At 34.1% G+C, this 27,274-nt stretch overlaps 5 protein-coding genes across 11 annotated transcripts in view; 2 read left to right on the top strand and 3 right to left on the bottom strand.

Annotated features, from left to right (window-relative positions):
* The first annotated feature begins 461 nt into the window (after positions 1 to 461).
* Positions 462 to 3,842, top strand: LOC106649890 (chitinase-3-like protein 2). Of its 4 annotated transcripts, none has more exons than XM_014367614.2 (8): positions 462 to 805; positions 1,168 to 1,246; positions 1,365 to 1,574; positions 1,650 to 1,925; positions 1,990 to 2,226; positions 2,309 to 2,732; positions 2,803 to 2,971; positions 3,760 to 3,842. In XM_014367614.2, the coding sequence occupies exons 2-7, from the start codon at positions 1,188 to 1,190 to the stop codon at positions 2,938 to 2,940; spliced, it is 1,344 nt and encodes a 447-aa protein (XP_014223100.1). In that variant the 5' UTR covers positions 462 to 805; positions 1,168 to 1,187; the 3' UTR covers positions 2,941 to 2,971; positions 3,760 to 3,842. The 4 variants fall into 4 exon arrangements, with proteins under 4 accessions (XP_014223100.1, XP_014223099.1, XP_023317574.1 ...); XM_014367613.2 differs by having other exon boundaries at positions 462 to 844; XM_023461806.1 differs by having other exon boundaries at positions 462 to 996.
* On the bottom strand, positions 3,302 to 5,802 carry LOC106649889 (ubiquitin carboxyl-terminal hydrolase MINDY-3 homolog). Its single transcript, XM_014367612.2, has 5 exons — positions 5,348 to 5,802; positions 4,912 to 5,284; positions 4,576 to 4,844; positions 4,206 to 4,503; positions 3,302 to 4,132 (listed from the first exon to the last, which is right to left on the bottom strand). Exons 1-5 carry the CDS (start codon positions 5,472 to 5,474, stop codon positions 3,832 to 3,834), a joined length of 1,368 nt encoding a protein of 455 aa, XP_014223098.1. The 5' UTR covers positions 5,475 to 5,802; the 3' UTR covers positions 3,302 to 3,831.
* A 797-nt stretch (positions 5,803 to 6,599) lies between these two features.
* LOC106649859 (nucleosome-remodeling factor subunit NURF301) lies at positions 6,600 to 19,062 on the bottom strand. The gene is made up of 15 exons (XM_023461798.1): positions 18,351 to 19,062; positions 17,070 to 18,154; positions 16,711 to 16,993; positions 16,413 to 16,621; positions 15,983 to 16,270; positions 13,846 to 15,794; positions 10,965 to 13,680; positions 10,709 to 10,897; positions 10,333 to 10,633; positions 10,048 to 10,249; positions 9,733 to 9,977; positions 9,497 to 9,664; positions 7,626 to 7,821; positions 7,445 to 7,529; positions 6,600 to 7,361 (listed from the first exon to the last, which is right to left on the bottom strand). The coding sequence occupies exons 1-15, from the start codon at positions 18,422 to 18,424 to the stop codon at positions 7,159 to 7,161; spliced, it is 8,193 nt and encodes a 2,730-aa protein (XP_023317566.1). The 5' UTR covers positions 18,425 to 19,062; the 3' UTR covers positions 6,600 to 7,158.
* A 728-nt stretch (positions 19,063 to 19,790) lies between these two features.
* Positions 19,791 to 22,798, top strand: LOC106649858. Its single transcript, XM_014367539.2, has 4 exons — positions 19,791 to 21,293; positions 21,873 to 22,046; positions 22,122 to 22,344; positions 22,410 to 22,798. Exons 1-4 carry the CDS (start codon positions 21,129 to 21,131, stop codon positions 22,781 to 22,783), a joined length of 936 nt encoding a protein of 311 aa, XP_014223025.2. The 5' UTR covers positions 19,791 to 21,128; the 3' UTR covers positions 22,784 to 22,798.
* A 1,160-nt stretch (positions 22,799 to 23,958) lies between these two features.
* Positions 23,959 to 27,274, bottom strand: part of LOC106649857 (protein sidekick) — a 41,573-nt gene continuing 38,257 nt past the window's right edge. For 2 of the 4 annotated variants that reach the window (XM_014367534.2, XM_014367536.2), the window contains 7 exons: positions 27,073 to 27,214; positions 26,714 to 26,992; positions 26,592 to 26,612; positions 25,636 to 25,793; positions 25,389 to 25,551; positions 24,998 to 25,314; positions 23,959 to 24,878 (listed from right to left, as the gene is read on the bottom strand). In XM_014367534.2, coding sequence (XP_014223020.1) covers positions 24,633 to 24,878; positions 24,998 to 25,314; positions 25,389 to 25,551; positions 25,636 to 25,793; positions 26,592 to 26,612; positions 26,714 to 26,992; positions 27,073 to 27,214 — 1,326 coding nt within the window. In that variant the 3' untranslated portion in view covers positions 23,959 to 24,632. The remainder of the gene's footprint in view (positions 24,879 to 24,997; positions 25,315 to 25,388; positions 25,552 to 25,635; positions 25,794 to 26,591; positions 26,613 to 26,713; positions 26,993 to 27,072; positions 27,215 to 27,274) is intronic. The other 2 variants (XM_014367535.2, XM_014367537.2) reach the window with 1 other exon arrangement.

Here is a 27,274-nt window from a genome sequence, read left to right as displayed (position 1 = left end):
ATAATTATCCAAGAACATAAAAAACAAAGTTAACGAACAAGTTTAGCAAAATCAATGAAAAGAACAACAAAAATTTGTAGTTTCTATTATTCAACAACTCACTATTATACTAAAAATAGTATGTAAAAATAATTAATAGAGCAAATTACTAATGTTTTGCATGAAATGATTTTATACTGGTATCAAGCAGTATAAATCTGCAACGAAAAACCCTATTATTGATATAAGACTTTATCTGCTTTTTGCAACAACCTACTTATTATTTTCATGATTCATACACGCAGAGAACTTAAGTAAATTCATTTTCTTTTGATTAGTTTAATCATTAATATTCACTACAGATCAGATGCGAAAATTTTTAAGTAAAGTAGGTATTGCAATATTAAAAATTACTTTTATGCTGACATTTTATTATTGACGCTTTGCATAACTCGGATGCGCGGTCACATGTTTATATACTTATTACGCCTGTTGACACGCATGGCCGAAAAAACGTGCTTATAAGCGGTTAGACTCTCGAGCAGAATGCAGAGCCATCATCTTTATACGCAAGCTCACCGCATAAACAGTGTTTGACAGCTCACTGCAGTGACAACCAAGTAAATAAACGTTCACATGTGTGTAAAGTAATGCGCAAGAAAGATATTGAGATATCGAATTCGAAAGTGGCACAGTTTATCTTATTATAGGTGTCGTACTGTGACATTTGAAACTACAAATGAGGAAAATCACGCAATATAGACTGCAAAAGCTCTTCCTATTTTAATCGACTCAACCTATGGTGATTGGTGAATAACTTGGAGAGGTTGATAAATAAAATAAATTAAAACTTGCATTGCTGAAGGTGTTGACCATTATTATCTTATCGTCGTATCTTGCAATGATTTATCTTGTTTTTAATTTTTATTTTTAATCATTCTGCCTAATGTACATACCTACTTCGAGCACATAAAGTATTCTTTAAACTCTCGCGAAGAATAAATCAAGTATGAAAACGTAGGTGTAATTTATCAATTGCAATCTGCAGTTTGTATGATTGTAAAAGGCCAGTGTGACGTTGTAGCATAAGAAAACTTTTCTGGGAAACTTCGCACCGTCATTGTACTTCTTATTCATGAATCGCATGTTTCTGTGCGCCTAATTGGTGGTTTTATTTTCTAATCCTAGATACTTTTTATACATACTCAATGGTTCATAAAGTTATTGTGCCAGAGGCTGACTACGCTCTGCTGGCTGGAAAACAAAAGTAATGTATTTACTTGAACTATTTTTTGATCTGCATCTTAATTCATTTTTACATTCTTTCTTTTATTTAACTTTATTGCAACAACAGATAAACAGAATTTTATTTTAATTGATTACAGATTTTCTTGCTGCAACATTGTTGTGTTTACTATTATTTTCTTATTGGGTTTTACTGCAATTGGTATTTTAACTTACAACTTTTTCAAAACTGCTATCGCTGAAGAAAAACTGGTTAATAATGTTAAAGTACCTTCTTGGATGCATTGGATGTGGAACCACAACTCCACAAATGCTACTGCTTTTAAATCCACCCTAAAGCCAATTAAAGAGTTATTAACACATTTTTATGATTTATTAATATTTAATTATTAATTCTGAGTAACTGATTTTAACTATTCTTACAGACACTATGTTGTATGCTACTACACGTTTGAAGATAATTTAAGCACTACTAAATTGCTTCCAAATAATTTGGACCCTCACCTATGTACCCACATTATTATAGGATTTGCTTCAGTAGTAAATTGTACTTTAAATATAGGTAAAAATGTAACTCCTTACCATCAAGTAGTGGCCTTGAAAAAAATTGCGCCTACTCTTAAAGTAATGGTTAGTGTTGGAGGAGCTGAAAATGATGAGGGTTTTGCAGAAATGGTATCAAATCATTCGAACAGAAAAATGTAAGTAAAAATAATGTTAATTGGAAGTTTTCAGCTTAAAAATAATCTATCAACAATTATACAGGTTTATTAGATCAGTATTAAATGTAACTAAAGACTTAAATCTAGATGGTCTTGACTTGGACTGGGAATTTCCTGGCTGGGCTCAAAAAGCTGATAGGCAGAAAATTCAATTTATTCAACTTGTATATGAATTAAGGAAAGAATTTGATCACAGCGGTAGAAAATTAACTTTGTCAGCAGCCGTTGCTGCCCCTCAAGCTATAATTGATCAAAGCTATGAAGTTCCATCCTTAGCAGAGTAAGTGTCAATGAACTTTACTGAACGTACTAAGTTGCAAATAATATTTTTATATAATTTGAATTTCACAATTCTATTTCAGACACATTGATTTTATTAATTTAATGTCATATGATTATCATTTTTACATTTGGTATTATCCGGTTACTGATTTGAATTCACCACTTTATTCGCGAGCCTTAGAAACAGGATATTTAACTTCACTAAATGTAAATTTCTCCGCTAATTATTGGGTGTTAAAAGGAATGCCCAGAGAAAAAATAGTAATTGGTATTCCTACATATGGTCATTCTTATAAACTTTACAATCCTGCAAATCACAAAGTGCAAGCGCCAGCTAAAAGTGTTGGTGAGACTGGAGAATTAGGATTTGTTAAATATTCAGATGTTTGTAACTTTCTCAAAAATGGTGCTTTGAAAGTATTTTTAAATGATAGCCATGTACCATATTCATACAAAAACAGTGAATGGATTTCGTATGATGATATAACTAGTGTCAAACAAAAGGTAATTAATTAGATAGTATTTCATAAGCGAAATTGTTCAAAGTTTGATCTATTAATCTACTTTTTTCAAGGCATTATGGATAAAAGCCAACCAATTTAAAGGTGCAATGATATACAAGTTGAATACAGATGATTGGAATTCTACTTGTTCACCAAATCATGGATTTCCTCTTACAAATACAGTGAAAAAAATTTTACTTACTAATTAAAATTGATTGTGTGTCATCAAAAACTGCTAATGTAAGTTGTAAATAAAATTTTTGAAACATCAACATTCAATAATGTAAGAATTGTAGCAGAATTATGTATAAATTTATTTTTAATTATGAATTAAAAGCATTTTGTTTTGATAACCTTGTAGAATGATGTTCTTAAATTTGAAGAGGTAATAAATTTTCTTAATTTTATGAGTAAGGTACAAATTTGTGAAAAGAAATATTTTTTATTTTCAAACTTATCATAAATTAATTATCTCTAATTAATCAAATTTTTTGCAAATCTAACTGTCACTACTATCTATCATTAAAAATATTCATTTGTACAAATATTTTTAAAACAAATTTTTGGAATGAAAAACAATTAACATGTTTTTGAATGAATTTTTTAAAGCATTAAGAACTTCTTACTATTCTTAGTAAAATCTGAATTATTTTTTCATGCTGACATTGAAAACAATTTTAAAATAAATTCTTTTGAGTTACTCCAGCTGTAAAAGTAACAATTTACAGCTTGAATAGCTACTAATAGTTACATAATATAATCATCCTTGAAACATTTAAAAAAATGTCTGTAATCACATTTGACATTTATCAGTGAAAATTTACATGTAACCTTCGACATTCTTTACGGAAAAGTCTATATGTGTATAATATACAAGTAAATCAGAGCACTTCAAAGACATAGAACACCATGAAGCACAATTTACAATTAGTCATAACTAATCCTCAGATAGCAAGGTTCAAGAATTTGTTAAGGCCTGTGGGAATTAATGTTAGAGTTAACATTAATAGCATCGTTATATTTTTCAGTCTCTTCTACCAGCACTTTACTTGCATACAGCCAAGATATAAGTATTTTCCTACTACACCTAATGAGAAGTTTTAATTAATACTAGGATTCATGTCCCACTGAACGTCAATAGTTGGCCACTTAGTTTGTAAAACTGTCAACATTGGATTACGGTCTGAAAAAGAACTTGTTGTACATTCTAGTAGAATAGCTTCACCTTTACGATATTTCACTTTATTCTCTGGATTACTTCTAGGTAAACCATTGTAATGATATAAAGTGAATGTATCTGGATAAGTTCTATCTTCTTCTGGAAAAAATTCATACATGAAAGAATTGAGTAATATAATGCCATCATTATCTTTATCAAGTTTCTTTTTCATTATTTCAACACTGGAAGAGAAAATTTGATAATTAGTAGAATATTTCATTTTTCCTGATACATGAATTTTAACAATTTACTTACTATTCACTATAACAAAAAAGGTCAAGTTCTGCTAATACATCTTGCAATGAGTCAGTATAGATGAAGTTGTTTTCATCAAATTCATATTTTTTAAAAACTCGTTTTGCTTTTTCAGCAGGTGTTTCAGGACTGACTAGTTTTTTTTCTGTAGAGAACAACACTGTTAAATGTGTTTCGGATCCCAATACCCAAACCGGATGTGATGGTGATTTAAGAAAAGAACCAACTTCAATGAACCTCAACTTTTCTAATAAAGTCAAAAAGCCAACAGTATTCTGTTTATCAATGCCTTTCAATTCTGAAAATGATAAAACCTAGATGTTAGAAATAATTGATTTGAGAATAAAAAGTTATTATTCAGTTAACTTACTGAGTCCACCAACATCTTGATCATGATCCCAAACGTTACTAACTGCTCTACCACTTAACATCAAATTAATTAAACTTTGACAGCCATAGCCAAAGGTAGAGTGGATTAGTGGATCAGTTAAATCTGATATTTCCAATTTTATTTGAGATATTCCTTTGGTACAAATAACTGAATACAAAAGCAACAATACTCCAAATTGTTCTTTAAAAGTATTGATATGAACTGTGAAAAATTGCTCAACTTGCTCAATATTTTCCAAAGTATGAATCCTAAATGTACCAACTTTATTAAAAACATGACACTAAGTACACAACAAAAAAGAAATAACCATTATACCTTAAACGAGAATGAAAATTATTTGATTCAATGGACAATGATCCAGATTGAGAAACGTTTCCTTGCACTTGTTCATCAGAACTCATTTGATTTTGACTGTCAGGCACTTCACCATTACTGGTAGACATAGATTTATCAACTAATACAATAGAATACTTGGCATCAACTGGATCTGCAGCCTGGGCAATAATTTCAGTCATGGCCTTGACCAATAGTTCGTTACATTTTTCGGGCTTGATACCAGCCCAGCTGGTTATATCCGTTTCCGAAAGTAATTGCTTCAGAATAAAAGCCTGAAGAGGAGCAATTACCGCACAGGGTCCACCTTCATCTTGTACAAGAGCAGATTTTTCATCCGGACTGAAGTAAAAACCTGACGACGAAGGAAAAAGATAATGCCAAAGTTTTCGGGTTTGGATTTGTTAAAAATACTTACCCTGTGCCCATTGTCGAAAAACGTCTTCTTTGGTGTTGCTACCCCATAGGAGCTTTTTCACATCGTTAATAAGATCTTCGCGACTGGTACTAGCTTCCTCAGTTTCTGTTGCCGCTTGTTGGGACATTAGATAAGCTTTCGCAAAAGACAAGAAACACAAAAATTGACGATTTAGTGTTCCTGGAGCTATGGAGCTTTGATCGTCTCTTAATTATACACTAAAATGTTAGCACTACTTTTTTTATTTCAATTTTTTTATTGGCCATAACCTACTATTGTTCAGAACTTCTCACAACTCCTTGGTGAACCGCCATCTTTCCGCTCGAAACGCACCCTTCTTAATTTCGCGAAACCACACGCATATTGCATGCAAAAACAGTAAGAGATTCTGAATGCGCTTTAAATAGAAAATAATAATGTTTATGTACTGGCTAAATAATTTTAACAAAAAGCTTCCATAGCTTGTATTTGTACGAATGATTTTTTCGATGACGCGATAGTCAAAAAGGCAATTGTTATGAATTTAACATAAAATTAAAATCAACAATTGTTATTGCGAGCATATAAAATAATTTTAAGAAAAAAAATAATTAAATTCAAATACACAGAAGTAAGCTATGACAACTTATTTTTTCAGAATTTATTATCATTCTTCAATGAGATGCAAAATAAAAGAATGACAAATGAAAATTTAATTAGAAGTAGAAGATAATTAAATTAGTAATTCGATTTGGATGAGATTTAAAATAATGATAAGGTTTTTTCTAATAGAATCAAGCTGAATAAATCATTAATATTAATTTTACTCTTAAAAAATCTTAAATGAATTACATATAAACATATTTAATACTGTACAGTTTATTCCTATTAGCCTACCAGTTTTAACCATGTAAAATATTATTTAAACACAAAGGTAACAAAAGACGAAGTGTAACATGGTTTTACAAGTGGTTTCCTTGGGCTTGATAAATATATATTCACCTTAAGTTATAATTTCCATTTTAAAATAAGTATTTGTATTTACTCGAAATTGATGTTTAAGAAATTATAAATATATTTAATACAATTGAACAAGCTTGAATATAAAAAATTATTTCCAAATTGTTTCACAAAATTTTTATATGAATTTATTTATCCTATAAAAATATTTTTTTCGTCAAACAATTTATCTAAAGAAAATAATGCTATTCAATATATTACTTGTAACTTGAATAAACGCAATATTTAGAATTGATGATGCTTGTTTTTTCCAACTTCTTCAAGCAAAAACATGATTTCATAATATTTTTTACCATCAATATTATGAGACATTATTGCATATGAAATTCTCATCACTCTCGAAAAAAAATTAGAGATTTGAATAAAATTAATTTAATTGAAATTTTTTACATAACAGAATTCAACTTTGTTGTTTAATGCAATTACTTTGATTAATAATTAAGTTAAGTAGGATTTTACATGATGAAGTTGAGAAATTTTACAATGACCACCTAATTTTGTACTTTATTAATTAAAAATAAAGAAAAATGTATCACACGTATATATGTCTGTGAATGCACAAGATGGCATGTTTAAAAGAGGTCTTTCAAGCGCAGACATATGCCGTCTTATTTTATAAAATTTTGGACAATTTACAGCTTATTTCGAAAGAAATAAATTTGTCCATTTATCATTATATAAAAATGACTTATTTACTGAAACGACTGTCAACTTGTCACTTGCAACGTCGATAAACGTTAGTTGAACTACGTTAACAGTCCTAAATTAATTTTATAATTACAATATAGAGACCAAGCTCAATATTTATATGTTCATTTTGCTTCGGAAAATTTTTCCCTCAAACATTTAATTTTATTTACAAAATATGTCTCTAATGATTCCGCACATTTGAAAAATGGTGATTCCTTCGGATTGTAGTAACGACAGTTATCAAATATCTTGGTCATATCACCAATAAATTCACTTAATTTTTTGTAAACTCCTTCGTTTATCCTCAGTTCGATTGTTTGAAGATCTTTAGATAAACCAAAAATGTTTATAAGTAAATTTTATACCAATTTTTTAAAAAAGTGTAATAATATTTTTAATTATACTAACCCATTGGTTCTTTAATTACTTTATAGTAATCTGGTGCCTCATTGGGATCAACGGGTTCCATAAATGGCCAAGCACTTTTGTGAGTCTATATAAACCATTGTGCATTTTAGAACATAGTAGAATTAAATAAATTAAAAACTAAAATTTTATCACTTTTCAATAAAAAAAGAATGAAAATTACCTGTATTTGTTTGATAAGTTTCTTTAAAAGTTCAACATCCTTGATATTAAGATTTTTCATATTAGCAAAATTAACAGAAGAATTCCGCTGACAGTTAGGACAAACATATTCGTCTATATTATCCGCTTCGGATTGAAGAATACCTACACATCTACCATGGAACCAATCTTGGCATTTATCACAGCAGATATAGAACCTATTGAATATTAAGAGGAATAATAAATTAGATGTATTAATATTAAAATAACAAATAATTAAATAAATAATATAGGGATGTTCCGATACGATATCGATACGATGGATATCGATATATTTGAACAAAGTATCGATAATTTTGTATCGATACTTTATGTTTTATTGTATCGGTATATCGATACTTCAAAAATTTTGATACATGCAAGGCATGAAAAGTTAATTTGCAATCATGCCTATAGAGACCGCGTACTGGCTCAGACAACCGACGGTAAGCGATATTATACGTGGCTATGTACAAATTTCTTTGTGTTGCCAATAAAACTATATTCAATTCAATTCAGCGATTAGCGACATCAGGCAGCAGCATATACTACTATGCGATATGCGTGCTTTTGTTTTTTTTAACATCGGGCATTTTTTAATGTATCACAACTTTTCTAACTGGCTGTGGCGGCAAATTATTATTCATACACATGAAACTCGTACATGGGCATTTCCGTACACAAGTAAAATGTGACCAATATTTGTACACATAATCGAACTTTTATTTTTAATTCAAAAAAAAATAAAACAATAATCGTAATCGTAATTTTTTGAATTTAAAAAAAACTTCGATTATATGTACAAATATTGGACCCTTTTTACTTGTGTACAGAAATGCCCATGTACGAGTTTTATGTGTACGAATGATACTTTAGCGCCGTGGCTGGTGCAATTATGACTGAAAAAATATTGCACACATGCATTCCGATAGATTTTTGCCTGTTCTTTCAAATGGTGGTATCCGTTTTTTGAAAAAAGTCAATTTTCATGGAGAAAATTTACTTCAAAGTTAACTCAATTTTTCGGCAACTTGCCCCCTTTGATTTTATTCGTAGATATCTCAATCGATAGGTAATCTAATAACGAAGGTTTGTGTAAAATTTCAAGTTGGAAACTCAAACGGTTTGAAAGTTATGAACAATTTAGTAGCAAAAAACGTGATTTTCGGACGAATTCTGGCGGCGCGCGGCTGCTCTCCGCTCAGCCAGTAAGAGAGGGGGTAACAGGAGTCGACGAGAATAGTTGCGCGACGAGATAGAATTCGCCCAAAAACCACGTTTTTTGCTACTTAATTGTTCATAACTTTTGATCCGTTTGAGTCTCCAACTTGAAATTTTATACAAACCTTCGTTATTCGATTACCTATAGATTTAGATATCTACGAATAAAATCAAAGGGGGCATACTTGCCGAAAAATTGAGTTAACTTTGAAGTCAATTGTCTCCATGAAAATTAACTTTTTTCGAAAAACCGATACCACTATTTGAAAGAACAGATAAAAATCTATCGGAATGCATGTGCGCAATATTTTTTCAGTCATAATTGCACCAGCCATGGCGAGTTAGAAAAGTTGCGATACATTAATAAATGCCTCGCGCAAGCGCACTGTCTGGTCGAGCGTAGAATACTTCATATATATTGTCAATTTAAAAATAAAAAAAAGAAAAAATGTGTAATTTTTGCGTTTATTTATTAAAAATTTTTGTATCGATTTTTTTTGCAACATATCGAACGTATCGATATTTTTCGAATCTAATATCACTTGTATCGATATTTAGGCAGTGAGCCGTAACGGTATCGATGTATCTGTATCGTACATCCCTAAAATAATAGTTAACGAAAAATATACTTACTGAGATTCATCATATGGTTGCTTGCACAAACAATAAAGTTCTTGGGTATCTCGAGCATGTCTGCATTCTGTGCAAACGAATTCTGACATAGTTTTACTCATTTCTTCAGTAATGCCGACACAATCGCCATGGAACCAGTTGTTGCAAAGATCACAACCCACATAAAATCTGCAACAATTATAAATTGTAAAAACAAAATAAAAAGCTTTAATTTAAAAAATGAAATATATATTTACTTCGTTTCATCATATGGAGTTCGGCACAAACAATACAGCTTTTCCTTTTTCATTCTACTTGACGGTGTGTTACTTGCAGGTAAGTTATGTCCGGTTTTTTGTTTCTTTGGTCTGTTTTTATTTGTCGGACTAATTAATTGTGGAGGTTGAGCATTGGCCTTTCGCTTAGCACTGCCAACTTTAACTTCTTCTTGTTTATGCCTTTCAGCCTTGGTTCGATTAGCAATTTCAGAAGAAAGATCCTTCTGTAAAAATGGATAATTTATTTAATATATGAAATGGTTATAGTCCAGTTTATTTAAAAAAAAAACTAACTTGAACATCAATTGAAAGTTCTTTTTCAAGTAGAGCTCGCCGTTTGAGAATATCTTTTTTGAGTAATTCTTTATGTCTGAACAAGAGAACTTGCATTCTGGATTGCTCTTGTTGTTTTCTTCTTTGCTCTTGAGTTTCTTTCAATTTATTAGCCCGATTTTTTAAGGCTAAATCATTAACCGGTTCAGATGGTTTTTGCAACCTGGTGGAAAAAATGATTCATACATTTATAACTCATTCTTAACACTCCTAAAAATAGTTCAACTAAAACTTGACGACTCTTACTTGGTAATTTCACGATGTTCTTGTTTCGGTGGAGGTCGTCTTTTCGGAGTTTCTGTTGACCATTCAGTTTTTTCATTGCCACTTACTTGAGAAGCAGTGGGTGTCGTAGAATTTTGGGATGGTGTAGGTCGTTTACGTGCTGGGGCTCGTGATATGGTAGGAACTGGTGTAATATGACTTTGAGCGCTTACTGTAGTGCCATCACTACCCTTCATTTGTTTTTCTTGATATCTTTGTAATTGTAATAGCTTTTCTTCAATTTCGGGATTAAGATTTTCTTGTTTCAATGCATTTTTAATAGCTGAAAATTAAAAATATTCATTATACTGTTTTGATTAAAACTCATGAGCAAGAATATTATGAATTAAAATTTTACTTTGCTGTATATAATCGGGAGTGACAACGAATGCATTGGCAGCAGAATCTTTCGGCGTTTGAACTGGCTGCTGTCCATTTGCAACATTTGATTTTTGTACTTCGTCTTGTTGAACAGTTTTAGTTTTATTCGGCGATGCCACTTCGGGTTTTGGTACTTCTGATGGTTCTGTTTTGACTTTTTCTTCTACTGAAAATTTTATCAAATTTTATTGTAAATGTTAAAAGCAACAGAAATATAAAGTTAAATAATATACCTTTGAGATTTGAATCAGTTGTAACAATTTTGGGCTTAGGAGCCAAGTCATTTTGAGCAGGAGATTGAATTTGCTGTGGTTTTGTTGTTGATTGGGCAGGTTGAACGGCTAAGTATATTTTAGTTGGTCCAATCACACTTTTATTTCCAGCACTTTCTTGAGCTTTGAGCAGTTGTTGTTTCACTTGATGATGAACCATGGACAGTTGTGCCGGTGTGAAATTAGCATTTTGAATACCTTGTAAAACGATACGAGGTCCTTGAGTTGTTTGGATAACTTGAGCAGTGACGCATTTTATGACAGTTCCAGGAGGCTGTCCTTGTAACAATGATGCTTCCACATTCCCAGGGGTAGCAGTAGGTGTGGAAGGCTGTGCTTGTGTTGTTTGAGTAGTCGTAGTGGTTGGCGAAGTTACAACTGTTGTGGTAGTACTTTCTGATACACTTGAAGTAGGATTTTCGTTACTAACAGTTGTTTGAGTTGTGACTTGCTGCGCTGCAACAGTTTTAGTCGGAGTGACGGCATTTCTCATGATTATATTGCCTGGACTTAACTGAACCAAATTGCCTCCAGTGGCATTTGTTCGTAGTATAACTTGTTGTCCATTTATAGTGGCAAGTTGAGCTTTACCAGAAGCTAATTGTTGAGCTAGTACTGGACTGTTGACTACAATTTGATTAACAGCTCCCGTAATAACTTGTCCTGGTGATGATAATACTTGTGTTCCCTGAACTACTTGACCCGTATTAGCTATAACGAACTTTTGTTGAGTTACAGGTGTTGTGACATTTCCAGAATTAACAACAGCAGCTTTGAGCCTCTGACTAGCCTGGATAACTTGTTGAAGTTGTGCTGGATTTTGTTGAGATGTTGTTGCTGTATCAGATTGACTTTGACTACTCTGTGCAGTCAAAGGAGTAGTTTTGCCAGGCGTGGTATGTAATTTAATCGTACTGACAGGTTTCTTGACAGTTAATTGATTAGGTGTCGGAGTAGTTGCAACACTAGTTGGGGTGGATTGTTGTCCAGTTAAAGATGCTGTTTGGGCAGTATTGAGCACATGAAGTTTTCCATCTGGCATTTGAACCAACTGCTGACCCGGTAGTAGACCTCTAACTTGCAGTTTTCCATCGGGTCCTCGCAAAATTTGCACTTTCTGCGGCACATGTGGAGTCACAGGAGGCGTTGTCACAGTTGCTTTTGCAAGTAACTGTTGGTTAGTTGCTTGTGCTTGTTGTTGAGGTGTTTTTGGCAAAATACTGGTAGGCCCGGAAATTACCCTAGTTGTACCATCAGCAGCTTTTGCCATGTAAATTCGTTTTGTACCAACAAACTTATTTTGAGGAGTACCAAGAATGGACGAAATTTGTGATTTTCCTTGAGGAGTGTTTGAATTCGAGGGTAAGGCAAGTTTGGTTACTACCTTGACTGTGCCATCTTGAATGGAATTAGACGTAACTTTAACTAACTGTGTCACTGGAGTTCCAGGCGTACCAGGTGTGCCAAGATTTTTCAAATTTTCTAAAGCCCTTTTCTGTTGATGAGCTGCTCTTTGTTGTCTCAACTGTTGCTCCATTTTCTCTTTGATTTCTTCAGGCGTTGCTTTGCCACTTACTAAATGATCAGAACTACTAAACGAAGAGTTACCTTTATTACCAATAACCATTGTTTGTGGTCCACCTGATCTACTTCTTGTCATAATTTGGGCATTAGCCTTTTCCACTCTTTCTCCATACTGTTTAATTTCCCACAATTCTAATTTATCTTCGTCAACCCACTCTTCAGATACTTGAGGTTCCGTGCTTTGTGGGGATTCTGGACGTTTTCTTTTACGCAAACCACTACGAATCGATGTTACTTCTCTGACTTGTTTTGGTAATTCTAGAGGGATCACGACTTTTCTTCGTAAGTATTGAGTTTTATCCATAAATTGACCTACATGACGATGTTTTAATATTTCTAACGACATTATTTCGGTATCAGTTGTAACTTGATGTTTTCCATCGCTGGACATTGGTTTTGTGTTCACATCATCCCATCTAATACAGGACCACAGAATTCTTAGTTGGAGAGCTGCTGCAGCAAGTGATCGTAATCCAACTGTTCTGTATAGCCAACATGTTTTGAAAAGAGGTCTAGGGCAAGGATAAGGCCACACAGATGGATTTGCTTTTGCTGCTGGATGAAATCCATGTACCCATACACGACCAGCAGATCGAGCTAATTTTTTTAGTTCATGTTGAGGAAGAACTAGTATTGTACGTTGATTGGTTTTAGAACAAAATGTGGAGCATAGTGGGTACTTAACAGGTGTACGTTTTTTCTTTCGATCTGCTAATGAGATTGCAACTTTTTTCAAGTAAACTTTGCCTTCTGTTGACGTTGCTGAATAAATTTTTTCAGAACCATCTGCATTCAGTTCTCTGGCATGAACTATTCTTTGCACAGTTCTGCCACGTTTATTCACAATAGTTGTTGTTTTAGGAGATGAAGTTTCAGCATTACTTGTACTTGTAGTTTCTGATTTAACATCAGTAACATTACAAGATGTCACCATTTCTTTTATATTCTTAACAACTCCATCGACAGTTTGTATTTTTTGCGTTGTAGTAGTTACTGTGGTAGTTGTTGTAACAGTTGTATTGGTTGAAATTACGGTACCAACATTTTTATTTTCGATATTTTTTACGTTATCCTCTATATCCAATTTTATTTTCTTTTCTGGTGGTTTATCAGTTTCGGAAGTAGAGATTGATAACTTTTCTTTATCATCCAGTGATTCATTGGTCAATTTTTTTGCATTTGATAATTCATCATTAATTTGGTCATTTGATTCATTTTTAATTTCAGTTTCAGTTTCAGATTTTACTTCACTTTTTACATCATTTTTTTCATCTAATTTTACTTCGGTTTTAATTTCATTTTCATTGGCAGATTTGAATTCATTTTTGATTTCACTTTGTTGTTTATCAGCAATTTTTACCAATGCGATCGGACTTGAAATGGGTTTAGTCGTTGTAATTGAAGAATTTAATGGAACTGTTTTCATATTGAGAGCATTAGCTTTTCTCAATAATATTAACAAATCTCTTTTTAACTGATTCATTTTCAGACAAGTAGGTGAATAGCACTGCGGAGTTAACATTTGAGCAGATAGTAATGTTTGGTTTTTCAAATTTTGTTTAGCTTGATTGCAGTATTTTGAATAACAAGCATTATTTTTTCCACCTAATCGAGTAAGATTGGTAAATTGTGTTTTCACTTGTTGTATGCGTTTTCCAATAGCTGCAAGAACATCTCTTGTCCCAGGACTGATAGCTTTATTGATAACTTTAGCCGGTAGTAGAGTTTTTGATTTAACACTATTCTCTTCAAGCTTTTCACCGTCAACATCATTTTCTTCAACAGTTTTCTTCATGGCGGTTTGCTTGATGATTTCTCGTGCTTTTTCGGATTGACTTAGTCGTCTTTCCTCCAATAATTTTAAATGAGTACGTCTGGCAAGGAATTCATCAATTCTTGTTTTCTTAGCAACTTTAGGGTAAAATGCTCGTCCTGATGTAGTAAGAGCTTTGGTGATATCAATTTCCTCAGATTCTGTTATTGGTTTTACAACCTGCTGAATTTTCATGCCAGCTAAATATGCTGGGCCAGCTTTAGATTCTTGCTTAGGAATGGGTGTTTCTGCTTTGGAATCATTTTTTTGACCATCTTCAGTTTTGGATCTTTTATCTTCATCCTCATTTGATTTTTCATCTTTTTGATTTTCAGTATTTACTTCACTGGCAACACTTGCACTGACATCAGAACCTGAGGTTTCTTCTGATTTCACTTTACTGCTTTCAACTTTATCAGCTGAATCAACAATATCTGATGGTTGGTATTCTTTTATTAAATAATCGTATGTTGGGGGATCCACTGCTAAAATTTTCAAACCAACTTGATCCTTAATTTGAACCATAATTTTTTGAGGACCGGCACTTAAACCTTGTTTACTGGAATCAACTAATTTACGTCGTCTGTTAGATGATAACCAAAGCCATCCCCACTGACCATGAATTCTGTATTCTTCTCCTTTTTGTTTCCAAATTTGATGCTTGATACCAAGTGTATACTTAACAAAATTGTAAGTAAGTCTATTTTTTTCCTCTTCATCTTCCTTATCTTTTTTTTCTTTTTTATCAAGACGTTTTTTTTCTTCGCGTTCAATTGCTGTCACCCTCTGCAACTTTACATGTCCAAGTTGTTCATGCCAAACATTAGCAAACACAACCGATTTAATACAGGCTTGTAAGGCAATTAGGGCACGAGCAAAATCTCGTGGATTTACGCAAGAACCCACTGCAACTGTCCATGGTTTCCGTAATACTGGCCAATTTGTATGCATAAAAGGAGCTTGAATCATACTTTCTAATTGTAAAATTGTTTGACGTAAGGTTTGAACAAGCAGTGCCCTAGCACCAGTTATACTACCAATCCATTTGAATTCTACTGATTGAGTTAATGCAAATTTATGTGATAAATGACGTTTCTTATCTCGCTCCTCATTTCGCTGAGTTTTATTTAATGCTATTGGGTTTGTACTGTACTGATTGACATATGATTTAAAATTGTTATCCATTCCAAGTTTAAACAAATGAGTACCAGAAGCTATCTGATGCGCTTTAAACCTTGTTAAACGAGAATTGTCACTCTCATCTTTCAATGTTTTTTCAAACTTTTCTAAATCATTAACACTCATAGTATTAGGTTTTTTCTTTGCTTCATCCAAGTTGTTGATCTTTGGAGTCAGCGAACCCGTTTTGGATCTTGTTACAATATTATGTTTACCTGAAAAATTAGAATTTTTCTTATAGCATGCCAAAACTAAGTATGTAAAGAAAGTATGGATAGTTACAAAATTACCATAAAATATTCATTTAATAATATGGTAGATAAGATTTGCAAATCTGGTTAAACTATTTATTTTCATGTAATATGATCATTACTTATGAATTATATTGTTTTAAAATACTTACCATCTTTATCAAGGCCTTCTAATGTTTCTTCTGTTTGCATGTCTTCAATTTTTGATTTTTCGCTTTCAACTATGTCAATAGAATTTTGTTCTTCTTTTGCATTTTCATTACTTTTTTTAGAATCCATTTTGGAACTGTCCTGCATTTCTACATCTTGCTGCTGAGATTCAGAATCATCATGTATTTGACGAACTATATCCTCAGCTTCTTGCCTTTGTTTTTCTTTCTGCTCTTCTTCTTCTTTTTCCAATTTTTCCTGACGCTCTTTTCTCATTTTTAAAATAAGACCTATTTATAAAATTTACGTTTTTATAAAGTCTATAGTGTTGATAGTTTTGTTTAAATAATTATAATATTCATTTATGCAGCTTTTAATTAAGAACAAAACAAAATGAAAATTGAATCAGTACTATATGAAAGTTGTACTTACTGTTTTCGACTTCCAAGTATGATTTTTTATTTCCTTTATACTTGTTAGTTATAGTTTCTGTAAGTTCCATTTGTCTTTTAATTTCATCTAGATAATCAGATAGCTCTCTACAAAGTGCAACTTCCATATCATCTTTATCTAGAACATTCATTAATTCTTCAAGTTGTAATGGAGTACTATAATACCATATTTCCCCATTTTCATTTTCTCTGTAATTTAAATTTAATAATAATTAATAAGTACAAACAATATATTTATATTAAAAAGAATATATAATCAAAAGTTTAAAATAACATACATAAAAACTCTTCTTGCTAAAAACCAATACTTTCGGCCATGTCTGTCAAAACCTAAATGTTCTTGCCTGCATAATAGACCTTTTTTTTCTGCATCTGGTATGCAGTCCATTACACCATTTACTTTGTGAGCTTTACATATATTACATTGCCAATCTTCAGGAGGAACATCAATCAGTGGTGGATCAACGCATTCTAAGTGAAACACAGCAGGACATGTTTCGCAACACAATAAGTCTCCCAATTTATGGCAAACCCGACAATGATCATCATAGTCTTTGTTACCTAAATATCAACCAGTTTATTTTATCTGTTTGGTTTTAAGTAAATGTTGAAAATAAGTAGATGTAGTTAGACTCACCTTCATGCTGTAAATCTTCTCGAACAGGATTAGTGATTAAAAACTGTCCAGTCAAAAATTGTAAAACAGTTATTCTGTCTTCAATGCCAGAAAAAGGATATTCCGAATTTGATAAAATTTCTAAAATATTTTGATCAAAACTCTTATCACTTTCAATATATGCCCTTAAAACTTCTGGCCATGTCATAGCATCAACAAAATAAAGAGTAATGTTTACAGAATCTTTTTGATCAAGTGGGCCAAAGTGAGTTTGCTGAGAATCTTCTTCTCGCAATAAAGCTTTGATAAGTGTGATGTGAATTTCTGCAAATAGATTGGTCTGATCTTCACAAGTCATTGCGGCACAAAAATCTTCAAACCTGAATGGAGAAAGTCTAAGAAGCGTTTTAAAGTGCCGAAGAACTTCATATATAGAAAGACAAGGCATGATTAAATTTTTGGGAACCAACAAATCTTCTGAAGATTTAGGTAATTCCAATTTTGGAATTTCACAATTTTGAAGCCACAGAGGTTCTGGACTAGGTGGTCTTGGTTGAGCCAGAAGAGGCCTTTTGGGAGTATTACTGTTATTGCTAAAACTTGAGAGAGAAAAGTCACTGTCACTTGATGGATCTGGTTCTTCCAAAGTATCAGATGATTCATCTTCGCTTTGAAGTAGAGGGTCATCATCAATGTCACTCTTGTCGCTAGATTCATCACCAAAATCTGATCCATAATGGTATTCAGAGTCATGATAATCAACATGTGCGTTGTATCCTCTTCTCTGATATGCTGAACCAGAATGACCAGTTTTTTTAGTGTGCTTTTCCTTAACCACTTTTTGAGGTTTACGATTTCTAGTACTACGTCTAGTACTGCGAGTATCTTCATGACTTTCTTGAGGTGAAGCAGAACGTGAAGCACTAGGAGTATTCGGTTGAGAAGATGGTGTGTCGGATCCCTTGGCCTGAAGATATTTGGGTTTCTTCATCAAATGGTATTGAAATTTTTTGGGCCTCTCCATCACAGCAGTTTTGGGGGGACGACCCCGCCGCTTGCCCCTTCCTGACATGTTGCGTGTGGGCCGACCTGGTGCAGTAGTAACTCTGTCAACAATAATATAAAATTTTATATGTTATATTAAATTAAGAAACGTGTTTAGGAGTCACGGCAAGTCACCCATTGCAGACAAATCATAAATTAAACTTGAAGTAGTGACAACAGCATCAGCAAGAGCAAAATATGAAAACACTTTTAAAGAAAATTCGGAATTGGAGTCGCTTTAATTAGTCAAGTACTCACGTTTTCTTCACTTTTTTCGTTTTATTCTTTTTGGCCGGTTTAGCCTTTGCATTGGCTTTGTTTTGTTTGGCCATCGTGTGAAGTTTACGTCCACAACATCAACAAGATGCACGTCGTATTATCTATGTACAAAACTGGTACCCGACAGAGTACGTATCGAGTTAGCAGAAAAATAACCTAAAAGTAATTGGAGAAACTAGACGTAAAAGACGGGCGTGAGGCCCTCGAGCACAGAGTAATAACTAGTCAAAATAAACGTTGAACCGGCAAATAATCAAACAGCTGATGTGTTTCGTACGACAATACAAAAACAGCGAGCTTGCAACGAGTGTGCGAGAGAGACAGACAGACGGCGAGAGCGAGATAGAAAGAGAGCAAGCGCTTTCGGGTTGTTAAGTTGCAATTGTGTATGCATATATATCGGAGAGCCCCGTATAGCTTGTACAGGCGGCCCGCAAGTCGCGGCTGCGCTACCGTAGCTAGCCAACGGCTACACACACACACACACGCGCGCGCGCACTATACATGCGCAAAGCCTCGAGACCGGACTGACGACGAGGTGGCGAAGGGACGCAGCGCGACGCGCGTTAGCTGCAACGTACGAGTTTGCACTGACTGTGAGCCGCGAAGCCTGCGAGGGAGAAAGAGAGAAAGAGAGAGAGAGAGAAGCAACGCGAAGCGCGCGAGGTTTTTTATAGCGAGGGGCAGCTCAATTGGCCGGAAAGGCGCGTTGTCGCGAGCGGCCATTAATCGCGTCTCACACGTGTGTCATGTGGTATTCGTTCGGGAAACGGCATCAATTTCGGAATTCGGAGCTCCGGAGCCTCGGCTGGTCACGGTGACGATGCTCCCAGCAGCCTTGCGTCATCTCGTTTCGATCGCGAGCTTCACCGGGGGGTTGGATAATTGGCCTCGCTTTGGGGTTGTTGGCATCAACCAATCGGAGCGTCTCTCGCTCACGGGCGCCCGTGGCTTCTGCGCGAGGCTCCGGATGGCGCTAGCGTCGCCAGCCACGCACCACTCCGAAAGTCAGAATCAGAACTCCGAAATCCGAGCGAACGCGGAGCGAGCCTGTATAGACCGTAAAGCATGCACGCGATGAATATTGGCGAGGGGGCGAGCGTCGGCCGAGGAAGCTCGCTAAGCTCGAGGGGGTTTGGGAGGGTAGTGCGCCGGCGTCGGCCAGTTCTCGCAGCGCGTCGAGTCAGCTCGGTCAATTTTTCCGAGACTCTTTGGAGCTCCGTGGCGCACGCACGGCCGACGCTTCCGGGTGGAGGGCTCTATCTAGGCGAAAGGCCCTCCTAACCTTAGTTCGATGGATGCTTTAATAGAGGACACTACTCGCGCTACTGCTGCTGCTGCTGCTGCTGCTGCTACTGCAAGTCTGCAACACTGCCTATCGTAGCTCGCATTATTAGTCAATGAAAATTTTACCTTCTATACAGTCTGGAATGGACGCTTGGGCCTCTCGGGCCGCACTGTCACTTGACACTTGTCACTTTTTTAGCCGCTCGACCACCATACAAAAATTAACTTTAATCAATTTTCCAATTATCGATATGCACCAACTGCACTCGTAAATCTGGCTGGTCTTGCAAAACGCGCACAACATGCGAGCAGTAGGATAAACGCAAATAAGCAGCTAGCAGGAACGAGCAATGACGCAGAGCCATCTGGATTTTGCTCGCTGCATTCCGAATATTTGCGCTTGTTGTCGCGAATCCGTCGCGAATAACATAGCCGTCCACTTGTACACCTACCTATACATATGCGTATAGATGCTTCTTATGCCATCGACTGCCCGAGTTTAGCTCCTTTTTCGCCTTATTCCGCTTCGCTCTGCCTAGGAACTTCAATTTTTCGTGAAAAATTTTTTTTTTGCAAATTTAGTGCACGATGAAGTTTTTTCTTCGTTATTGCTCGTAATGCGTCGAAATCGTAATTTTAACAATAGCCGCCGGAGAATAGAAAATCAACTGAATGCAACGACCTGGAGCTAAATCGAAAAATTCGAATCGATTCGATTATTCTTCTCGACAAACGTTGGACAAATTTGAAAAATTGCGGGGGAGGTATGCGAGCACATTTCACGTCGATGCTGCAGTGTTGCATTAGTCCACATACGTTAGCTGCTGCTCTTGTGTGACGTTGTGTGTATATGTGTGTGCACAGAATTACGGGGTCGGTTGCGCGCGCATATATCGCGAATTCGAAGATATGCACTGCACGCACACAAGTGCAGATCGTTCAACCGACCCGATGCGACGTCTATTGCATTGAGCTCTACGAGTCAAAGTCCACAGAGTATAAAGGCGCGCAGCTTATCAGCGCCGGCGACTCTGAATTACATCTTCCGAACTTGATTGCCGCCGAGGCGGCTTATTTGAACAGAGGCCGAATTCCGAAAGCCAGTCCGTTCGCGGATGATTGTTGAAAGTCCAATGCAGATGCACTCATAGCGACGCAGATTTCAAAAATTTTGCGCCATAACATCTTGAATAGACTGTCTGCTGGATGTCGCTCCGTGTTGTTGCGCTGTTGTTGCGAGACCGCTTGTTGTATGACAGCAAGAGAGATGGAGCTACAGATGAAAAAATGGCGTTCCACGTTAAAAAGCAAAGCTGCTGCACGCGCAGTGTTTACGTGCGGAGCTGATCACCGTCTTCCTAACCCGAACCCAATCGAGGTTAACCGTGCCGTCCAGAACTTCAATAACAAAGTCCACTTGTCAGAAGAAAATTGTTGCAACTCACTCGATCGTGAACCAAATACGACAAAATGTACAAGCTCAAGCCGGTGATCGATCTGCCTAAGAAGGTTGAGCTGCCCGAGGGTGTCGTTTACAAGATGCCAAAAATTCTGGGCGTTCAGGATGACGTCGCGGAGATGGACGTCGAATTGCCAGCTGGCTGGGAATACGTCGACGACGACTGCATGCCACAGGTAAGAAGCAAAACGCTGATCCGCTCGTAATGCAATTGCATTGTCCGAGGGCTTCACACAAACGCCGCGAAGATGATGTTGCAGCTTGCAAACTTACGTGAGATTGCTGCGGACGAGGTCGCCGTTCGGGGGTTAGCAGCTCCATCGTATTGCTGATACACTCTGCCACCGAAAAAGGCCGAAGCTATACTGATTCGACGATTGTTGCTGCGCGCTTACGTAGTACGTAAAGCAGTCGGGAAACTTGAAAAATGTATGCGTAGATCCTCTTACGATCGATAATCAAGTACACATGAGTCATGTTGAGTACACTTGCAACCCGCACACCCTTTGACTGAGCTTGTTGTATATATTACGTGCAGAATCGCTTTGCGTTTTAATAATCTGAACTATGTCGCGAAAACTACTCATTCATACAGGCACATTTAATTTATTGCCTTATATGTTACCAACAATTGACATTTTGAGAATGAAAATTCAATTTACTAGCAATTTTTAGTTTAATTATCTCTACAATTATAATCTCTACAATTACAATCATTACTTGACTCCTTTTATTTTAATCTTTGTCATTTTTAGGAAGTGGATCCACAGATTAATTTGTTGGAGAATAAACAAATGTTAATTCTTCAAGAGTTATGCGAGTTAAAATTGGAAATAGAATATCTTAGTACAGCTGCACGATTGGCTGACATTTCAAAACCACCCCCTTATGTACGAGATACTCCAGAATATATAGGCTTTTTAAAACAGGTATTTAAATTTTTTTATCTGTAAATTTCTTGAAAGAAAATTTAAACTTGATAAATATTTCTTGATCGTTTTTAGGAACCGGTAGAAACTGAAATAATTGTATATGCCAATCCTAACAGTCCTCCATACTTTCTACTGGCTTTGCAACGACTGTGGGATGATACAAGATTTAATGTACAAATTTACCAACACTCATCAGTTCTTGCTGTAGCAAATAACCATTTCCAGGAATATTTATTAAAAGATACTGGAAAAACTTATGTTCACAATATTGATGTGAAACTCATTTGGAAAAATGGTAAAATTCAATATGTTCTAAAGTATAAAAAGTGTAAACTATTATATTATTCTTTTTTCGTATAGTTTCAGATATTCAACTTGTCACCAAAGTCTATGATTATCCTTTGGAAGGAGAAGCTAATATTTTACGCTATCTAACCAGATTAATTCCAAAGTATCTTTATGAAAACTCCAATGCTCTAGACCAAACCTCTACCAATGACAGTGTACTGGACTACTGTTATTTTTCAACTTTTGAAGAGACTATAAACTTGAAACCTCTCTGTATTAAATTAAGTGACCAACTAAAAAATGGAAAGTGGCTCACAAAATCTAACAACCCATCAATCATTGATGTTGCATTATGGTCGGTCTTAAAACGACTTTCACAAGACAAAATTCCTAAAGAATTAAAAAGCTGGTATGACTCATGTGAAAAGACATTTTTATCAAATTAATGATTGTTAATAAAATAAGAAATGTTGAATAAAATTAATTTATCATTGTTTTTATTAATATCAATTGTTTACATTGATTTTTATGATACTAAACATTAAAAAATGTTCAAAATTTTGTATTGATTTAGATACTCACTTTTCAAATGACAATATTGTAAAAATATTTAGTCAATTGGCAGTCATTGAGTAAAAAGTTTATAATATAAATAATATTTTATAAAAAGATCATGTACAAAAACCTAAGCTATTACAATTAACTCTACTACTTATCTTACACAACACATTAGACAACCCACCTAGCTTTAGATGAATTGAACATGAAGTCTATTTTTAAAAACTGAATGTTCAATCTACTTACATTTCTAAACTATTTTTATACCTTATTTGTTTTTGTTCAAATTGTGTAATAAGCATGAAGAGTAGCATAAATATTATTCACGAATTGAACTATTATATTTGAAATTATACGTATCATCAGCCTTCACATTTAAACTCAGCATTTATAATTGAATTCAAAAATTTGAATCATTCGCATTTAAATATATAAATAAAGCATTCATAGCAATAAATTAAAACTAGTGGATACTTAATCTAATTATGGCTATTCTAATTATATTATTTTCTGATATGCGAATCATTAGTGTACAGTTTGTTGGCAATTACATTAATAATACCTATAAAGATATTTTCATAATGACACATCACAATAAATACAATGGAACATATTTACAATAATTTCACTCCTGATTTCTTAAATCTATGTTTGCGCTAACGTAACACATGAAAAACTAAATAAAGTGCAACATGTAAAAAATATACAAATTTAAAACAATTTATATCTTTATATGTTAAATTATGATTTTTTACTCTATACAAATACAAAAATGTCCAATAACGTCTTGGTCAAGTTTACATTAACGTAGCTTAATTTTTAGCATCGAAATATTTATACAGCAATGATAAGTCATTGAAGATTTCAAAAATCTTATTTTTTCGATCATTAATAAGGCAACTCTGTTGCTTCGTTTTTTATGATATGGATAGGACACTTGATAGAAACTGTGATTTCAAATCAATCACAGAAACTCAAAGATTTAGCTACCCTGATTAATATTTGTTAGAAGAAAATACTTTCATCTACTGATATGATAAATGAGATAATCATCAGATATAAATAACTTGTCAGATTCATTGATTTTCAACACTAGCTTATGTCAATTGTTAAGATAAAAGTATTTTAACTTGACAGTTGTTGTTTTCTATTTTAATTTGATAATCACAGAGTATGTTATTTACATCAAAGACAGCAATCATACATTTTCACTATGCACATGCACATCTATTCGATACCCTGTTGATCAACCATTACAAAAAAATTGAGTCTTTGCATTGAAAAATTTGAAATTGTATCAACTTTCATACACGTTAGAGAGTAAATTGTGTTTTTTTTAATCGATATTATAAAAAAAGTTAGCTTATTAAAGAAACTACCGTCTTGAGCAGTAGCCATGTAAAGATTTTAGGATAAAGCCACAGTGTAAAAAACATCGCTCCTATGAGGAACAAATAGTAAAAAGAATGCTCATTGAACAATAGCAAATTCATAAGAATAAAGATATAAAATAAATATATCACAATAAGTATTTGCCATAAATTCTTAGAAAAGGCAGAATGCCATAGAGAATCTTGGGTCTCTGCAAATATTAACAACTAATCTATATTACAGTCACGAGTTATTAAGAGATCTATATAAGCGAAATTTTTGAAATAAAGCATATAAGGTCAGGCATCTTTTAACACAGATAAAATTGTTTGAGTTGAGCAACTGTATCGTGGCAATTCAAATTGATCAAACAAAAGAAGAAAAGCCGGGAAGTGGTGCTCTAGACCTCGCCATATTATTCATTATGATTTGACCACCGTTGAGACTTACTACCGCACTACCTTCAGGTTCAGAATCTGTATAAGAAGAATAGTTGCGCACGGGTTTTTGTCGCTTCCATGATTGTCTGAGAGAGTCGTTCACGTTGGCGTAATGATTCACGAACGAGTGAGGATCTGATTGAACACTCTCATTCTCGCTTTCCGATTGTTGCTACAATTTAAAAATTGTCATGTTTTATTGGCAAATTCACTTGGTCTCAAATTTATTTATTTTAAAAAATGCATTATTTTCTAATACAAAAACTAATAAAAAATGTTATGACTATATACCTGCGAGTCTGTTGAGCTTATTTCCGATGGTTTTTCAGTAACACTGCTATCGTCAGGGTTTTCATCGTAACCCTTAAGGCTTTCTTCGTCACTGTGATAAGCTACCGATGCAGGCGAGGGCCTCGGCGGAGACTTTCCATAAACAGCTGGAGGAGGTGGATGCATAGGTTTTCGACTCAAGGTGCTGCGTTTACCAAGCGTACCGTTGCTAATACTTGCTATTGCACCCTGTCTCGAACGGTAAAGTTCTAAATCAGACTCATGTCGATCTTCAATATCCATTGCCATGGACTCTTCCAACGTTTTTTGAGCTTCTTCTAAACATGATTTATGCACCATAATTAGTCAATTCAGTACTAATTGAAATAATTTAAGTTCTTTGAATACTTACGTTTATACTTATAACTTTTACTTTTGACACATAAAATCGCCACTACCATTATAATAATTACAACTGAAGCAGCAGCTAAAGATACCATAAACCAAGTTTGTCGGTAAAATGGATGATGCTTCATGTATGAATATTCTGAATGAAGTTTCGATGGAGTCAATATCTAGTTTTCAAAAAAGTTAAATAATCGTTATAAAATTCGCTACATTAATAACGTTAATTAAAATTATCATAAATGAAGCCTTACCGGATCTGGTGAAAGGGCAGGACAACTTATACCAAATCGATTATAAGCTATTACTCGGAAAACATAAGATGTAGATGGAAGCAAAGTTTGGAATGATATACTGTACTCTGTCAACATCCCAGTGTTAGTTTTGGCTACTATCTGCCATTGGTTATCATCTGAAATAAATAAAATCATTACATCTACTCTTCATTTTTATTGATAAGGTTTATGAACGGAATTCAAAGCAAAATTAAATAGATTTGATGAATTCATTAGATCACTAACTCATGTGATCATGAAAATTAATGGCCACGGTTCACAAAACATGTTAATTAAGAATTGCATGTCATAAAAGTTTAAGAAAACACTTTTCAAATCAAATAACTCAGTGATTTCACGTAAGTAAAAAAAATTTTGATTTAAAATTGAGTATAATTGATGTTTGATAATAATCCTTATTAAAAAATAGTATGAAATACTTCGATTAAAATACTGTTTCTTAAAAGTTTTTTTTTTAAATTTGTTGTTTGCTTAAATAGCACACAAGGTATCAAATAATTTTTGTTTACACTATTAATATCATCAGGAGGCAGAACTTGAAAAATTTGTTAGTACAAAAAGCTTTAAAAAATTAATTTCTTTTTGATTTTTTAGAGTAGTTTTCAAAGTTTCAAGTAATAATTAATAAAGGATTAATTATTAATACATGATTTTGATGCTATAAATAATTATTAAAAAGACATAATTACAGTATATGAGATAAAATAATATGCATTTTTAAATTTCACTTCTATTAACTACGTTGGTTTTTTTTTTAAACTAAAGCCATGCACGACGCACGATTTTCTTAATGAATAATAAATTGAGAGAGGACATGAAAGAAATTGAGGCAGTTAAATGAAGACATTCGTAGAGCAAAATGAAATAAATGCAAAAAAATAATTTTTCACTCTGACGTGTATTTCTTAACTTACGATTTAGCCAACTTTCCCGTCCTGAGTAATCATCAAAAAAAAAGTATTTATTTATTAATGTACTGGTTTTTGCAGCTTTAATTTACTTGAAAAAAATTTAAATGAACTTTTACTTTATTTACCTTTACTTTTAGTTTCTATGTAGTATCCTAATAAAGGCGCTTTTCCTGTTGCGCCATTAGTCCATTGTAACTCAACGCTAGACAGCGTTCGAATGATGCTCAACTCAGATGGTGGCATAGGTGAACCATCTTGTGGGCCTGTAGTCACGTTACCAGAAATTGGTGGACCAAGATCTATTGTTTCCGCTTGGACCATGAAAGTATACATTGCTTCTTTTTCTAGGGATTGAATAAGTAAGCTGGTGTCAGTCACCTTTTGCCTCACTTGTTTGCTAAAACCTAAAATTTATAAAGAAAATTTAAGCTTTCAAGATTCGCATTCATATATTTTCCCTAAACAAATTGAATATGAAACTCACGATCATTTTGTTCGGAAGTTTTATATGAAACCACATAGCCAACTATTTCACCATTGCGCATTTTTGGCGGATCCCAGGATACTCGCAAACTTGTTAGTGTTATATCACTAAATGACAGATTTTGTGGAGGCCCTGGTATATCCTAAAGAAAAAAACAATTAAAAACTACTCGGCCACTTAAATATATTTTACGAATCATGGA

Source organism: Trichogramma pretiosum, unplaced genomic scaffold (genome assembly GCF_000599845.2).
Source record: "Trichogramma pretiosum strain Unisexual culture from Peru unplaced genomic scaffold, Tpre_2.0 scaffold12, whole genome shotgun sequence".
Taxonomy (NCBI): domain Eukaryota; kingdom Metazoa; phylum Arthropoda; class Insecta; order Hymenoptera; family Trichogrammatidae; genus Trichogramma; species Trichogramma pretiosum.
Note: the sequence above shows the minus strand (reverse complement) of the source record. Positions and strands in the feature narration are given on the sequence as shown.